Source organism: Gopherus evgoodei, chromosome 3 (genome assembly GCF_007399415.2).
Source record: "Gopherus evgoodei ecotype Sinaloan lineage chromosome 3, rGopEvg1_v1.p, whole genome shotgun sequence".
NCBI classification, from domain to species: Eukaryota; Metazoa; Chordata; order Testudines; family Testudinidae; genus Gopherus; species Gopherus evgoodei.
The window spans coordinates 91,801,400-91,818,467 of record NC_044324.1 but is presented as its reverse complement, the minus strand read 5'-3'; the positions used below and the strand labels follow the sequence as shown (position 1 = coordinate 91,818,467).

The following is a 17,068-nucleotide window of genomic DNA, read 5'->3' as shown; positions in this document are numbered from 1 at the left end:
GCAAAAGGGTCACAAAAACTGGACTTTGAGATCTTTTTTATTTCTTTACAATTAATAAAGAAGCCTGACATTAATATATGTATATATAAAAATTAGAATGTCAGGTTCTGTCTAGCCTTGAAGACACTGATTAGTGAAATGATGACATCACAAGAGCGGAGAGAGTTAAGCTGAACAATTGACTGGGGAAAAGTGTTTTAATCAAATTGTTAAAACTGATTATATTTTCTTTTGTTTTTGTTAAAATATAAATTCAATTAAGATTTTGGATAAAAAGAGACTGTTAAAGGTTTAGCATCCTTGATCCTACAGGTTAGGCATTGTAGCTCACAATGAACATCTGTGAGATCTATGAGACTCCTCCAGAGAAATTGAAACTTGACATTCCTGATGTTTCTAATGTAAAAAAAAATCAAGACTTGCTTATTTTAGAATAGAGAAGCAAAAAAGACACATCTCCAAAACATTCTTTACAGATCTTTTGGTCTCTTTTTTTTTTCTTCATTAAAATCCCATGTATATTAGAATTTATAGGAAGAAGCTATAGTGTAGCATTTCATGTAATCATATAATGTCTTGACATGTTGTTGGTTAGAAATGCCACTCAATATTTAAATGATCAGTTCTTTTCTTTCTTGTTTGCTAGTGAGAGGTACCAGTGAGTGGTTTGTTGCAAAGGACACTTTTTTAACCAGCAAGTCAGTAAGAATGTAATTGGCTGCCAATGTTCGTATTGTAGTGACATGAAAATTCAGAGGCAAACTGATTATAAAGATTATTGAACGCTCTACATGCTTTAGTTTTTTGGGGGGAGCAGCAGCTCTACAATTCAGCAATTAAAATGCGCTGTAATGTTTTCACATTTCCCATCACTTCATACAGGAATATTCTTTGGGTGAGTGGCTGTTTTGCATGGCACATTAAAGTCCACAGCTTTGGAATTTACAGTAAGTGGTAGTTTCCAAGGTGGCATAGCTGTGTTTTTAATTTCCTATGTCTGATATTGTCATAGTTTCAGCTTTTTCATTTCAGCCTCCATTTCCTTTTCAGGAAGACTGTCTTACACATGATATTGGAATATCAACTTGGAAAGAACAAATTTTCCTGTCCCATAGTGCCTTGTTGGCAAAGAGCTGCCAGGCTGCAATGGAATTAGCAAAGCATGATGCTGAGATCCAGGATATGGCATTTGAGTATGGAAAGAACATGTCTATGAGTCATAAGGTATGCTTTTCTCTCTGTTCAGCCTTCTACTGAAAGGGTAAATGAGAACCTCTCTAATCTTCTTCTTTTGATCCTCTTTTGGGTCTGAGTGTAGTGGATACTTTAAATGAATTCACTTGTAATTATCCAATTTGGCAATATGTATAAAGAGCCATATGCCTGTCACAGAAAACTACTGTTTATAAAATATTCAGTGTATCAGAAATGTATTCATATTGCATCTAGTAATTCCCACACATCCTGGTAAATGGAAAATATTCTTATACCACTCACAATTGTAAAGAACAGAGTCCTTCCCATGAATGACTGGGTCACTCTCACCACCACATACTAACAACTCTCTTTCTCCCACTCCCTCACCTTACTACCCACCTGCCAATTTCATACCCCTTCCCAGCTGTGGCAAATTGTTCTCACTTTTTTGAAGCCTCTGATAAAGAACCCCCATCACTCCCCCAATATGGAGCTAGGAGAGTGGAGCCAATGTACAGCTATCACAGCAGAGGAGGACAGTTTAGGAATAGAGCGAGGGACATGGAACTGGAGATGGTCTCTGGCTGATGGCTGAATGTGTATATGTACAGGGCCAGCTCCCGGGGTTTTGCCGCCCCAAACAGCCAAAAAAAAAAAGAAGCCGTGATCGCGATCTGCAGCAATTCAGCGAGAGATCCTTCGCTCCGAGTGGGAGCGAGGGACCCTCTGCTGAATTGCTGCCCAATACCTGGACATGCCACCCCTCTCTGGAGTGGCCGTCCCAAGCACCTGCTTGCTAAGCTGGTGCCTGGAGCCGGCCCTGTATATGCAGGGCTGGGCTCCTCCTGGAGGAGCAGGATCACAAGTGGCTGCATAGATATCAGAAGTCTAAAGCCACCATTGTCTGACATATGGTAAAAGTATAGCAATTTAAATGTTAAGAGTTTTTTGATATATGAAGTTTCTGGTTTGTTAATCTGGCAGTACTACTTTCCTGAAGTCATGTGAACTTTTAGTCTGCACTGGAGTTATTCACACCATTCTGGGTTTTCTACTCTTTAAATTAGTTTTTATTTACCTAGAGAGAAAACTAAATTGTACCAATCCTTTTTTTTATTTAACAAAAATGTTTTCATCCTCTCTTGCAGCTACACTTGGACCTCCAGCCATTCATTAAAGGAAAATCTAGTGACTCTGTGGCTTTTAGTTTAAATTCTGCTCCTGTAGTCCTGCATCAGGAGTTCCTTGGAAGGGAGGCCTGGATTAAGCAGATTAGAGAGGTAAATTATCAATTCAGTTTAAAGTGAATTTGTAGTGTTACAGTAATTTTTAGATTGGTCATTCACCTCCCTCTTCTCCCAGTTTCTGGAAAAGTCTAGGCTCAGTGTTATGGAGCCATCTATGAAGAAACACAAAAACAGAGTACTCAAAGACAGAGGACATAGAGGTTAACCCATTCCCCAGCTATTCAGTGTTTCTTTGACTGCTGTCCTGGAAACATGGCGATTAGCTTTCAACTACAAATTCTTCTTTCCCTCTAGTAATTCCCTGATAAGATTAATAGATAAGAACAGGGTGATTGTGTAATGCAAACTTGTGTGTTTGTCCAGTGTCTAGCACTGTAGGGTTCTGGTCCATAACTGGGGCTTCTAGGCTAAATAATAATAATGACACAAGAAGGAGGACAAGAACAGGTAGGACCCACCCAAAAAAAGGCAAGACTTAGCACCATTTCATCCTTTGCCCCAGCTGCACAAGCACAATCTGACACTCATCATGACACTGATACTCCCCGCTCACTCTCATGGGCTTGCTTGCTTGTGCACTTCTTGATCTCCACATGTGCACACTTCACCCCAACCTCTCTCACACATACTTCATTTTTTGTCCCCCACAAACACCAGGCAGTTTCACCTTAGTTACTCCTCACTTTCCAACTCAGTTATCTTGCATTTAATCAACATTCACCTATTCATTGATCAATTCTGCCTCCCTGCCAAATTCCTCAATTATTTTCTCTTCCCCTATAATCAGATTAATCAATTATCTTCTCTTCCCTTTCCATTTACGATTCCTCAGTCATTTCAATCTCCCCTCAATTCATCGGTTGGTTGTTTTTTCCAGCTTCTTCCCCCCACCTTCCTAAATTCATCCCTTCACTTTTCTTTCTCCTCCCTTCTCTCCTGTCCGTACAAAATAATCAGTTCTCTTACAAATCTGTTATTGGTACCTTTTTCAAAGCTGCAGTCCCCACCTAAGTGCTCCTCTCCCAGACCAGTCCCTGAGTCTTCTCCTTACAGTGGTTGCCTGACCTCTTCTTTTTGGTTATCTGTTTGTGTCTGCGTTTCTCAAATAGATTTCCAGAAGATTGTGAGGGAGTGGTTCCATTCTGCATCCTCCCTTGTTTGGGAAGAAGCCTTCCCTAATAACTGGAGTTTGCATCCTTTTTGTTGGGGGGGGGGCACAGGGGTGGTAAGGGACCAGGAATCTTCTGTTTCCTCCACAGACTTTGGGAGGGGGACTACTATATGGACAGGGCAATGATGACAAAACTGGGTTTGGGGAAAAGGCTTTGGGGTGGCTGACCAGGAATGCTCTGGGTCTAGCATTAGCAGCCATTGAGTGAGAAACAAACAGGTGTGTCCCAGATAAGAAGGATTTTTGTATATAGAAAATGTGTATGTTATGCAAAATATGGATCTCCGCATCACCCAGTGACAAAATACACTGAAGCCCAGCATCTTGAATCTTGCATCTGCTTTGGTTTTTATGAATTGGAACAATTTAAAAATATACAAGAGTGACCCTCTCTGGAACATATTAGAGAATATTCTTGTATATTTTGATACCTGATTACTTATCAGGACAGCACAGAGAAGGAGCAAAGAGATGACACTGTGTTTTATATTCATGAGTCCAAACCAAAACACAGCTGTGAGCTCTAATTTTAGGTCTGCCACTTTGACATTGTCTTTGAAATTCTCTCTTTAAAATGTTCGAGTCTAGACTTTTCCCCCCTGTGTACATGCTAGCTGTTCCTGGAAGGGGTTAGTTCTTGTTTTTTGTTTTTTTTTTAAATTATTATTGATTTTGTTTATTGTTAACTCTGATCCCTTTATTGTTGGGCAGAAGTACACTATATTCAGGATCTCGGGTTTTCTCAATCCATATGAGGAGCAAGATTTTGAAGGAAGTTGTTAGTTGTGTCTAAAATGTTTTTAATTGAAGAATCAGCTGTATTCTAATCTAGATAGAACTTTTGAATGTTGTAGGTATCCAAAGATGTGCCTGTGTCCATTGAAATCTCTTTCCATGTTGTAATGAGGCATTCAGCTAGTAAATATTCATTTGGTTTTTTAAAATTCAGAATCTTAAGGAAGTTAGTTAATTTTAAAATATTAATTATAATGTATAGCTCGCTACATATTTCATTCTTCTTACAGAAAAGCAGAAGGTCTAGAAAAATAACAGTCGGTAACAGATCACATTTTATGTTTAATCTTTCTTCTTATGTTTAAGGCACAAAGTAAAGGGAATTTAATGGACTTTACTAAGGTGAGTAAATTACATTAAGACTATATTTTATTTTAAATGTAATGCTTTAATTTTTAGGTTTTAGATTCCAGAGAAGCTTTTTTCATTATAGTCAAAGATTTATCTGAGATATTTTAACTTTCTATAACAAAGAGTAGGCAATTAGGATCATCCAATCACATAGGAACTTTCATACCAGGTTAGATCATTATCAGTCTGGTCCTGACAATGATAGTGCCAGATGGTTATGCCTAAGATGTTCCAGAGGGGCTACTTGATATAGGGAACCAATTGCATTAAACTAAACACTAAGAATCAAAATTAGCCATTTTACTACTGTTGTTACTTTCATTATCCCTCTTGCCTCCTCCAACTTTAAACATTTTAAATATTTTCTCTTCTAAGGAGTTTGTTGCTTTTGTGTTCCCTGTATTTCATTAAGCTAGTCATTCTCAGGCTGCCCCCTAATCATCAGTCCCAGATTAACCAATGTGCACTCAATGCACCTGCACAGGGTCCCATCTCAGGGGTGGACTAAACCACTAGATTTGGGTGGGTCATCCTGAGACCCAATATGCCAGATTTTCATGAGAGGTGGAGTGGCCAAATTTGAGTAAGTGGCATTCAAGGGTGAAAGTAACTTACCAGGACTTACCAGTACTGCCAGAGTCCTGAGGGGGGCATGGCCTCATCTGGAAAGGCGGGGCCTCAACCAGAAGAGGTGGGGCCTCTCAAGATTTAAAGGCCCTGGGGCACCCACTGGCTGTGGCTGGGAGCCCCAGGGCCTTTAAATCAACCTGGGGTTCCCAGCCCAGAGGTGGCTGGGAGCCCCCAGGGCTCAGTGGCAAAATTAAAGGACCTGGGGCTCAGTGGCAAGGAGCTCTGAACCCTTTAAATCCCAGCCCTAGCCCGGCTACCGGAGCTGTGGGGGGGAATTTAAAGGACTCTGGACTCACGGCAGCTGCGGGAACTCCAAGCCCTTTAAATCTCGGCCCCAGCCCAGGTGCTGAGCTGCGGGCGGGATTTAAAGGGCTCTGGTGTTGTGACCTGGCAATGCCAATCATTCAAATTTGACCCACCCATGAGAGTACAGGATGGGCTATGGGAGCGAGTTGAGCTAGGAATGGGAGGAGCCTCCTGGAATGGGAGCAAAGTACTAAGAGGTAGGGGATGGAGTGGGGCGTCAATGAGTTGTCAGGATGGTCCTAGCGGTGGTGAGTGAGGGGCTGGTGGCAAGTTGGTGGGCTACAGGGCCAGCTACGGGGTTTTTGCTGCGCCAAGCGGCGGAAAAAAGAAAAAGCCTCCATCGCAATCGGCGGCAGTTCCACCATGCCGCTTTATTTTTCGGCAGCAATTCAGTGGCAAGTCTTTCTCTCTGAGAGGGATCGAGGGACTCGTTGTCAAAGAGCCAGATGTGCCGCTCCTTCCCCTTGGCCACCCCAAGCACTTGCTTGCTGAGCTGGTGCCTGGAGCCGGCCCTGGTGGGTTATGTGGGTAGTGTTGGGGGACTGTAGAGTGAGGTGTTGGGCGTGAGCGAGAGGTGTTCAAGGTGGTGGAGGTGAACAAGTTATGTATCAGGGCTACTGGGATGTAGGGGGGGCTGTCAGGGTAAGTGTGGGCTGGTGGAGGGTTGTGTTGCATAGGGGCTGACTCCGTGGATGCTGAAAAAAAAGCTGGGTGCTTGGCATCCACCAGCAGCCCCCCAGCAGCGCCTCCCCCTACCCCAACTGCCTTCTCCTCCCCCCCACAGCATCTCCTACATGTCATGATCAGCTGTTCCACAGTGTGCAGGAGGCGCTGGCGGGGAGAGGGGAGGAGTAACGGCCTTGTTCCTGCCCTGTCCAAGACCCCACTCCGCCTGTTCCTCTTCCCGCCCTGTTCTGCCCCCTCCCCTGAGCAGGAGGTTTGCTCAGGGTAGGGGGCAGAACAGGGCGGGAAGAGGAAGAGGCGGAGTGGGGTCTTGGACGAAGGGGTGGAGTGGGGGCAGGACCTGAGGTGGAGCTGGGGGGAGCAGCCCCCGGCACATTAGAAACTCAGTGCCTATGGTTGTTGGGGTATATGTGGAGTGGTAGGGACATTCAGGTGTCTGGATGTGAGGTGGGATATATTTGAGGCAGGAGCACTTTACTGAGCAGCCCCTGTTCATGCCATGCAAGGCTGGCAGCAGCTGGAGCAGAGCTAGAACAGGGTCCTAGCACCACTTAATTTTGGCCTGGCTGCCCCTCTGTCATGATGGTGGGGCAGCCAAGCCAAATTTGAGTGAATTGGCTGGAGGAGCAATTTCTATAGTGCACAGAGTCCAAAATTCTTTAATGCAGCACTGCTGATCATGACGTCTTTTCAGTGATGTTATGCACTCTTACCTTTCTGCCTCCCACCTCATCCCCATGTCATAGGTAAAAGGGATTCTTCCCTCTCCTGGTAGCTGCTCCCTACACTCCTCTCCATTACAGCCTTTTTGTGAACTAAACACCGAAACCTTCCCTTTCCTTGCACAAGCTAAAATTGAGGCCCATAGGGTATCTCTCGCAGTAGGGGAATCTTCACACTAATATGCATGCTGACAATCTTTCACTCAAGTATGTAGTTGTAAATAAAACCAATCCACCCCTAGGAACTGGATAGATCTCTTTCAGACCCTTTCATAATGGAATTGAACTATCATGATACAGATACCTTGTACTTCACTTGAAGTGCCAAGTTTTTGATTTAGAAGTCATCCAGACTGAATGACAGTGGGAGGAGTAAGCAGGGCTCCAGGTTAAGACAGCAGGGGTCACCAGTATGAATATATTTATATTTTCCCTATTTGTGGTCCTTGTTTAGAACTTCTAAAACCTATTTTCATTGATTTAATTTTTTGTTTTCTTCTGTTGTGTTTCATCTCTGTGTACTGGAGGCACCACATATAGGAACATAAGGATAGTTGAATTTCCATCCCTATTCAGTCTTTGACTACTCTATGGACACTCCAGTATAGTTGCTAGCTGCAACATGGAAACCATCAGCTACAAATTGGACTGACACTACTTTCACATCTATCACGGAAGAGACTTCAGATGGTAACTTTGGTCACAGTGACCTAGAGGTGAAAGGCTCCATATTGCATCCTGTCAGTCTTAAAGTAGGAAAGAAGCTGATTGTTCAGGTTGAATCTTAGCAAGATCATGAGATTTCAGCTAGTTACCCCCAAATATATCTGAATCACGGATGTCTTTTACAAATTAATTTTTTTTTAATTTCCCATTGATATTGAATAGAGGCTGAATAGCTTTATGGTTATGATTGATTGGTTAGTTTTGATTGATGTCTCCTAGAACTGATGGAAAACTAGCAAGGAGATACAATTCATACTTTAATTTATTGTTACAACTATAGTATGTATCTAATATGTAGTCTAGTGTTCCATGCAAAAAACTCTATAAATGTGTGTCTGTTCTAACCAGTTATAGATTATTTTTGTGGTTGAGTTTACTGTTACTTAAACTAATCATCTTTTTTATAGGACTACAGTAGATATTTTTACCACAGCAGACAAAACCTGGTTCATGTGGTGTGACTTTCTCAATTGCTATTAATTTTCTAAAAGAACCAAAATTTTTGTTCAACTATCCATCTCTGAGAAATTTGTGTGGTGACTACTTAGTCTTATAAAAACTCCATAGCTTTTTCCTTTGAATTGTTGCACTTCTGTTCTATTGTCACACCGTATTTCTGTAGCTGTAAAATAAGAGAATTAACATAAAATTTGCTGTGCTGGATCCTATGGCTTTGTCTATGTATTCCCACATAGTTCTCAGCAGTTCCAAATATCTGTTCCTTCAGAGGATGGTGAAAAATCCATAATACACCTAGACAGCTTGTAATCTTCATTTGAGTGGGAAAGGGAATTCCTTTACCCTTCATGTGCTTGGATTTAACCTGGTGGCATGAGATTTGATTAGCCTTGTGTTAATGTGGCTTGTTTAGCTGCAAATGTCATAAATTTGATTGTGATAATGAAATTATCCTATCGTTTTGGTAAATCTAGCTGTCGTATTTCACTTAATAGGCACATCTACAGTGCAATAAAAAACCCACAGCACCGAGTCTCAGAGCCCAGATCAATTGACTTGGGCTCACAGGGCTCAGGCTGTAGTGTAGACATTTGGGCTCAGATTGAAGACCGGGCTCTGAGACACTCCACACTTGCAGGGTTTCAGAACCCAGGCTCTAGCCCAAGCCTGAATGTCTACACTGCACCTGACGCCCTGCAAGCCTGAACCCTGCAAGCCTGAACTCTGTGAGCCTGAGTCAGTTGACCCAAGCCAGGTATAGCCATGTCACAGGATCTTTTATTAGAGTGAATTTCAAAGTTCACTATTTACAGTATCAAGAAATATTTCCTTATTGTCTTCAGTTCAATAACCTGTCTTTTGTTTTCACACTATTGGAGACGATAAAAACAAGGACTAGGCAATTTTTGCTGCATCATTCAAGCTTATTCTACCTCAGTCAAGATCCCCCTCATCATTCTCCTTTCAAAGTTCAGATAATCCTAGTTTCTGAAGTCTTATCATACTGGAAGTTCTGCCATACCTTTAATTATGTTTGTTGCTCTTCTCCATATTACTTTTATTAAGGTTAGGATAATAAACCCTGGCCACAGTACATCAAAAAAGCATACCATTTTAATTTCTATCCTAATTATTTTCTGTTTTAGTACATTGAAGTAGCCTCTTTGTTTTTTCACTAAATTAATAAAATCTTTTCTGCTTTAATTTATACACACATATTATAGATATATGTAATTCTGTTTGCTTAGTTGATCTTCTCAAGCATATTTTACATATTCATACAATTTTCAATTAAAAATCATGAATGAAAGTAAGAATGAGATCCACCCATTCCCCATGCCTGCTTTTAGGCATAGAGTTTATTTTTGCATGGCATAAAACAGCCTCCTATACCTTTTTATTCTTGTGTCTCTGTCTGCACTTTGATTTGCACATTTGATGCACAGTGTTTTAAAGTTGTAGCCCTATGTCTACACTGACCAAAGAAAAATGTCCATGTGATGCATCAGAGACACTAGTAAATGTAGTTGGGGCTCTGACAGGAAGAGGAAATACTTTTCATTAATTTAATTGGGTCTTAGTTTTCCATGCCAATGGCTTCGTTTCATTCTACAGAACTTTTAGTCTGTTTTTCCAATATATCAGTCTTACTATCACAAAAACTTTGATATTGCAAGAAGCATTTTCTCACTAAGCTGTTAATCAGTCTCTGAATGCCCTCTGTGTGTGTGTGTTTTTTTTAATTTTATTTTATTTTTACACCATCACTACGGCATCCGGACAAATCATTGATCCACCATCATATTGTATGAAAGTCTCTTCCTGAGATGAAAAAGTAGTTCTACCTCTGTTTTAGTATTAAGTGCCTCAAGTAGCACAAAAGAGAGTAGTAATAAGACTGAGGCAGGTGCCACTTGTGTCACCGCTGGAGACAGCGGATCAGTGAATCTGGGGAAAATCCTTTTGTCTCACCCTCATTTCTCTCTCTTATTATGATAAAACATCTGTCGTTTACCAGAATCACCTTTTTCTGCTTTACCCTTTTCTTGCCATGCACAGTAAGTAATACAGTTCTACCAAAACAAAGTTTCCCTGTTGAATTATTTATTATTTGTATTACAGTATCTCCTAGAGACAATGTACAAATACTTTTAAGAGAAGGTTCCTGCCCCGAGTAATGTAGTCTAACTGGACCAGACAGACAAACAGTTGTAGGGGCAGCCAAAGCACGGACAGTGGAAGTTACTTGTCTGATGTCACACAATAGTTCAATGGCCAAGCGAGGAGTAGAACTCTAGACTCCTACCTCAGAGTTCTCTGGCCTTTGAATTACATTATGAATTTTTCCACCAGTTATTACGGTATTACAGAAAGGAATGGGCATTTTCCTTGATGCCATTTCTTGAAGGGATGGAATTAAGCAGAGTAGGGCTTTTTTAAATCTTGACATGTGATCTTATTCATTTGCTCTGCTGCAGATTGCTTTCTTTCAAACTGGCATGGGAAATATGGCGTGTCACACAGTGTTGATATACTTTGTGAGTTTATTGGTTTGTGTATGAAGCAATGTACTTATAGGATGTTAACATGAGAAACAGATTTTGTACCTGTACTCAGAAATGATGTACCCAGCAGCTCTTGCACTGCATGAGACTAATATACTGGCGTAAGATGTGAGGTGGAAAGAGCCAAAGAAAAAGTGGAGAAAGGTGACATTTAAGGAAATGAGTTCTTAAAGATACCCTACCGTCATGCAAATAATAAATAACAACAATACTATAATGAACTTAGTCTTGTCAGAAGCAACTACCCTCCCCAAAATTCAGAATTGATTACCATAGTCTGTGCATTAATGCACTACAGCACTGTCACAGAACAGTTTTGCAATCTTATGCTGCACATAACAATAGTCCTACAGTGTTCCACTTCATTAAGTACCAAAGAATCATCAATGTTCAGTCCATGGAACTACAGTGCATTCTATTTACTGATTTGCTCCAAAAAAAGCAATGAAGTAGAAAGAATGGAGGATTCTAATTCTTACCCGGAGCTTAGGACCTACAATATTTTTCATTAAACTTTTGTCTCAGCAGGATCGGTGTAGCCACTGCTACTAATTCCTTTGGTGATTCTGTAATCAAATAATGTGTAAATCTAAAAAAAAGCTCCTTTTGAATGCGATATTTTAAATATCTAATATTTAAATGCTATACATTTTAAATCAGCAATTCCAGTTAACTTGTACCCAAGAGTTTTAAAAGAGCTGGCTGATGAACTCACCATTAATGTTGATTTTGAATAAGTCTTGGAACACCAAAGAAGTTCTGGAAGACTGGAAGAAAGCTGATGTGCCAATATTTTAAAAAAGATCAGTGGTATGACCCAAGCAATTATAGGCCTGTCAGTCTGATATTGATCCTAGGCAAGATAATGAAGCAGCTGATATGGGACTCAATTAATAAATAATCAAAAGGAGGATGATATATTTAATGCAATCAGCATAGGTTTATGGAATGTGTATCCTGTCAAACTAACTTGCTATCTGTTTTTGGTGAGATTACAAGTTTGGTCGATAAAGGTAATAGTGTTATGTGATATACTTAGACTTCTGTAAGGCATTTGACTTTGCACTGTACGACATTTTAATTAAAAAAACTAGAATGATATAAAATTATCACAGAGTCACACTGGGAGCTCATGTTCAGATGATTATTCATCACAACCCCCAAATCTTTTTCAGTGTCACTGATATTCAGGCCTATAATTCCCAGGATAGAATCCCTCATTGTATAGGTTTGGCACATATTCTTTGTTCCTAGATGTATACGTTCACATTTAGCCATATTAAAATACATGTTGTTTGTGTGCATCCAGTTTAACAACTCATCCATATCACTCCTGTCCTCTTTATTATTTACCACTCTACCAATTTTTGTGTCATCTGCAAACTTTATCAGTGATTTTATATTTTCTTCCAGGTCATTAATAAACATATTAAATGGCATAGGGCCAATAACTTATCCCTGCAGGACCAAAGTGAAAACATACCCACTCAATGATGATTTCTCATTTACAATTATATTTTGAGATCTAACAGGTAGCCAATTTTTAATCAATTTAATGTGTGCCATGTTAATTTTATATCATTTTAGTTGTTAATCAAAACATGGTATGATATCAAGTCAAAAGCCTCACAAGATTTTAAGTGTATTCTGTTAACACTATTACCTCTATCTACCAAACTTGTAATCTCATCAAAAAACAGTATCAAGCTGGTTTGAGGATCTATTTTCCATAAACCTATGTTGATTGCATTAATTACATTCTTTAATGAGTCCTGTATCAGCCATTCCATTATCTTGCCCAGTATCGATGTCAGATTGACATGCCTATAATTACTTGGGTCATCCCATTTACCCTTCTGAAAAATTGGCATATTAGTTGTTATCCAGTGTTCTGGAAGTTCCCCAGCACTCCTAGCCTTTTACTGAAAATCAACATTAATGGTTCAGTGAGCTCCTCAGCCAGCTCTTCTAAAACTCTTGAATGTAAGTTATCTGAACTTGCCGCTATAAAAATGGCTAATTCTAGTGGCTTCTGTTTAACATTCTCCTGAGATACTAGAAGAATGAAAAGAGTGTTGACATTGTATGATGAGCCTATATCATCTGTGTTTTCCTTAAATATTAGACAGAAATATTTACTGAAAACGTCTGTGTTTTCTTCATTAGTATTGATAATTCTACCATTTCCACATAGTAAGGGACCAATAGCATTGTTAGGATTCTTTTTGCTCCTAATATATTTTAAGGACTTCTCCTTATTGTCATTGGCCCTGCTGGCCATAGAGTTCTCCTTGCACCACTGTGCTTCTCTTAGCAATTTTCTAGAATTTCTAACTTCTGAATATATATCCAGTACTATCAGCTTCCCCTTTCTTCCATTTGTTGTGTGTATGTATATTGTGACAGACCCTGACCAGTGGGGTACAGGAGTCTGGTAGAGGGCAAATATACTGGTCACTGGATGAGTAGTTTTCTGTTCCCTGAGTGACCAGAGCAGGGGCTGCACTAGAGTAATCAGGAACCTGCTAGAACCAATTAAGGCAGACAGGCTGATTAGAACACCCGCAGCCAGTCAAGGCAGGCTAATCAGGGCACCTGGGGTATGCGTGTGAAGAGCTGGGAGCAAGAGGTGCAAGGAGTTGAGAGTGAGAGGGTGTTCTGCTGGAGGACTAAGGAGCACAAGCATTATCAGACACTAGGAAGAAGATCCTGTGGTGAGGATAAAGAAGGTGTTTGAAGGAGGCTATGGGGAAGTAGCCCAGGGAGTTGTAGCTGTCATGCTGCTGTTACAGGAGGCACTATAGACAGCTGCAATCCACAGGGCCCTGGGCTGGAACCCAGAGTAGAGGGCGGGCCCGAGTTTCCCCCAAACCTCCCAACTCCTGATCAGACACAGGAGGAGTTGACCCAGATTGTGGGTTCCACCAGAGGGGAAGATCACTGAGGTGAGCAAATCTGCCAATAAGCACAGGACCCAGCAGGGTAGAGAAGGAACTTTGTCACAATATCTATATATTTTATTTTTTACAGCTGCCTTTACTTCCCCTCTGAACCAGTTCTGCTTTCGAACCAGTACAGCATTCTTTCTTGTTTGTGGGATTGTGACTTTTTGTGCATCTAGTAAGGTGTTCTTAAAAGATTGCCAATTATCATTCACATTTTTCTGATAAAATTCTTCTTCGCGGCTGATTTGATGCATAATTATTTTTTTTTGAAATTGGCCCTAGTGAAGCACCAAGTATACATATTACTGGTCTGGATTTATTCTGTGTGACGTTTTAAATGCAATAAAGTCATGATCACTTGTACCTAAGATACCATTGATTTTTATTCTGTGATCACTTCCTCTTAATCTGTTAGGACAAGGTCTAATAATGAATTCCCCATGTTGGCTGCGATGCTTCTTGAATTAGGAAATTGTCATGTATAATGTTTAGAAATTCCAAGGATGTTTTAGTACTGACAGCATGAGACCTCCGGCATATGTCATTCAAATTGAAGTCCCCCATGATCTCACAGCTTTTTTTCCCTACTCATTATAGATTGGTGCTTCAGGAGGTGGTCATCCTGTTCCCTAATGTGATTTGGTGGTCTGCAGACACCAACTAAAACCCCATCTTCTGTTTTATCTGTTAGGACATTGATCCATAAGCATTCAAGATCATTGGGTGCTTAAACAGGGGAATATAGAGTAGGAGTGGAGAGAGATAAGAAGGATGAGGTAATATCTTTTTATTGAACTAACTTCTGTTCGTGAGAGAGACAAGATGTGAGCCACACAGAGCACTGTCTTCAGGTCTGGGTACTCCAGAGTTTCACAGCGAAATGCAAGGTGGAACAAATTGTTTAGAATAAGTAGCACATATTCTAAGGGATCATTAAAGGTAGAGTGGCTCATTAACACTTCTGCAGTCGGTCTTAGGCTATGTCTACACTATGCACCTTTCAGTGACACAGCTACGCTGCTAAAAGGCGCGCAGTGTAGCTGCTGTTTGTTGGCAGGAGAGAGCGCTCTAGCCGACAAAAAACTTCCACCGAGTGGCATTAGCTTTGTTGGCAGGAGAGCTCTCCCGCTGACAAAGTGCTTTTTCACACTGGCGCTTTTCTTCATAAAATGTTGTCACTCAGTGGTGTGTGTTATTTTCCACACCCCGAATGACAAATGTTTTACCAACGAAAGTGCAGTACAGACAAAGCCTGTCTTTCCCCACCCCTGTTTTTGTCCTCTGACTATATGGCTTACCCTGATAGTGATAGACTCAAGGAACTCAATCTATTTAGCTTAACAAAGAGAAAGTTAAGGGATGCAGTCAGGGATCACAGGTCTGGGCTCTTAGGGTGTATGTCTACACAGCAAAGAAACCTCCAGTTGGTCCACACCAGCTAACTTTGGCTTGGGCTGCAGGGCTGTTTCATTGCTGTATAGATTTCTGTACTTGGGCTGGAGCCCATACTCTGGGATGCTCCCACATCACAGAGTCCTAGAGTCCAGGCTCCAGCCCGAGCCCAGAAGTCTACACAGCAATGAAACAGCTCCGCATCCCAAGCCCGAGCTGGCTGGCTTGGGCCAGCCATGGGTGTCTAGTTGCTGTGTAGAGATACCCTTAGAAGCCAGTAAATTCCAACCTGTCACCTAGTGACCTGTTAATAATCACCAGAACTGCAAGTTCAACACTGATCGAGGACTCCAGTTCTGGGACCTGACTGGTGGAACTCTGGGGGTCCCAATTTCTTCCCTGTTTCTATTTAAATCAAGCAGAGAAACAGGAAGTTGTCCATGCACCTGGGTTTCCCCTGCTTAGGACTGTCTCCCCTGAACTACCTGCTCCTACTCCCTGACTCTGATCTCATGGTAACCTGATCCTGCCTGAATCCTGACACTTTTTCTGCCCTCTGGCCTGTCTCAGACTCCCAGTATTCTACCCTCCCTGGCTCCTGACACATGCACCAACCATAAGGTCAAACCTTGGTTGTGACTGTGACTTGATTATAGTCTGTAAGTACCTAGATGGGGAACAAATATTAGATAATGGGCTCTTCAATTTAGCAGACAAAGTTACAACATAATCCAATAGCTAGAAATTGAAGCTATGGTATGCATTTTTCACAGTGAGGGACAATTTACTATGGGCTGTGGTGGAGTCTCCATCATTGGCAATTTTTAAATCAAGATTGGATGTATTTGTAAAAACTCTGCACTAGGAATTAGTTTGGGGAGATTCTATGGCCTGTATTACACAGGAGGTCAGATTAGATGTTCAGAATGGTCCCTTTGGGCTTTGGAATCTATTAAATTAAATTGGCAATATTGCAAGAGGATGCTAAAACCATTCAAAATAAGAGGTTTCCTACTTTGTTTTAAGTTGTTGAACTTTGTGTTCTATGCAGGACACTATAATTATTTGACTTTTAGGTTTTTTTAAAAATGCCTATTCCTCTACCAGCCCTTGACTGGATCATAATGAAAAAAGAAAAGCTATCTAATCTATTTAGGCAGGCCTCTAGTGAGACTTTGATAGGATAGAATCCACTCCAATGTTGTCTTAATTAAGACACAAACAAGTGTCTGACTGTTAGTGTAAATATTGGGTTGATGATATGCAATAATAAGACCACCACTAACAGCAACTTTTGGCACTGTATTAAAAGTACAATAAAATGAAGTTGCATAGATTTTTAAAGAGACATACTTTACTTCCTAGTGTCTGATTTTAAAATCACTCCAGTGTTAAAACTACTGTACAAAGCCCATCAGGCTAGCCTATCAGACAGAGGACACAAAGAAGAGTTGTTGGCGTGTTGTTTTCTGAAACCTCTAAAGAACATACACACTTCATCAGTGCAGATAGATAAATGATTTCCTGTACATGTTAATAAAATATGCTGTTAAAACAATGTTATAGCTGGAGTGACTGCTAAAGCAAGATTTCATAACAATTTCATTCGAACTACTTCTTTTTTGTTTTTCCAGATGCTAAAATTTTTTTAAACTTTCTTCTTTGAGGCTGAAATTTTCCAGACTTAGTCTCTGCCCATATGTTACTTTTTTCTTAAGTTTCAGGGGGAAAAAACTCATTTATTTCAGTATGAGATGGATGGAAAAGAAATACCACCCTACTGTTCATACTTAGCATTTTATTAATATACTTTTGTACAGGGAATTATATCACTGTAGTTAAAGATTTAGTTGTCTTTATTTTTACTGTTATTTTACAA

At 40.6% G+C, this 17,068-nt stretch overlaps 1 protein-coding gene across 5 annotated transcripts in view; it reads left to right on the top strand.

Annotated features, from left to right (window-relative positions):
- The window catches only part of PDSS2 (decaprenyl diphosphate synthase subunit 2), a 175,507-nt gene that overhangs the window by 150,958 nt on the left and 7,481 nt on the right, over positions 1–17,068 (top strand). For 4 of the 5 annotated variants that reach the window (XR_003999556.1, XM_030556056.1, XM_030556055.1 and 1 more), the window contains 3 exons: positions 1,051–1,224; positions 2,346–2,477; positions 4,717–4,752. Coding sequence is in view for 4 of the 5 variants with exons in the window: in XM_030556056.1 (XP_030411916.1) it covers positions 1,051–1,224; positions 2,346–2,477; positions 4,717–4,752 (342 nt within the window). In the remaining variant the exon portion in view is untranslated. Of the gene's footprint in view, positions 1–1,050; positions 1,225–2,345; positions 2,478–4,716; positions 4,753–7,630; positions 8,483–17,068 lie in introns of those variants that run through there. The other variant, XM_030556057.1, reaches the window with a different exon arrangement.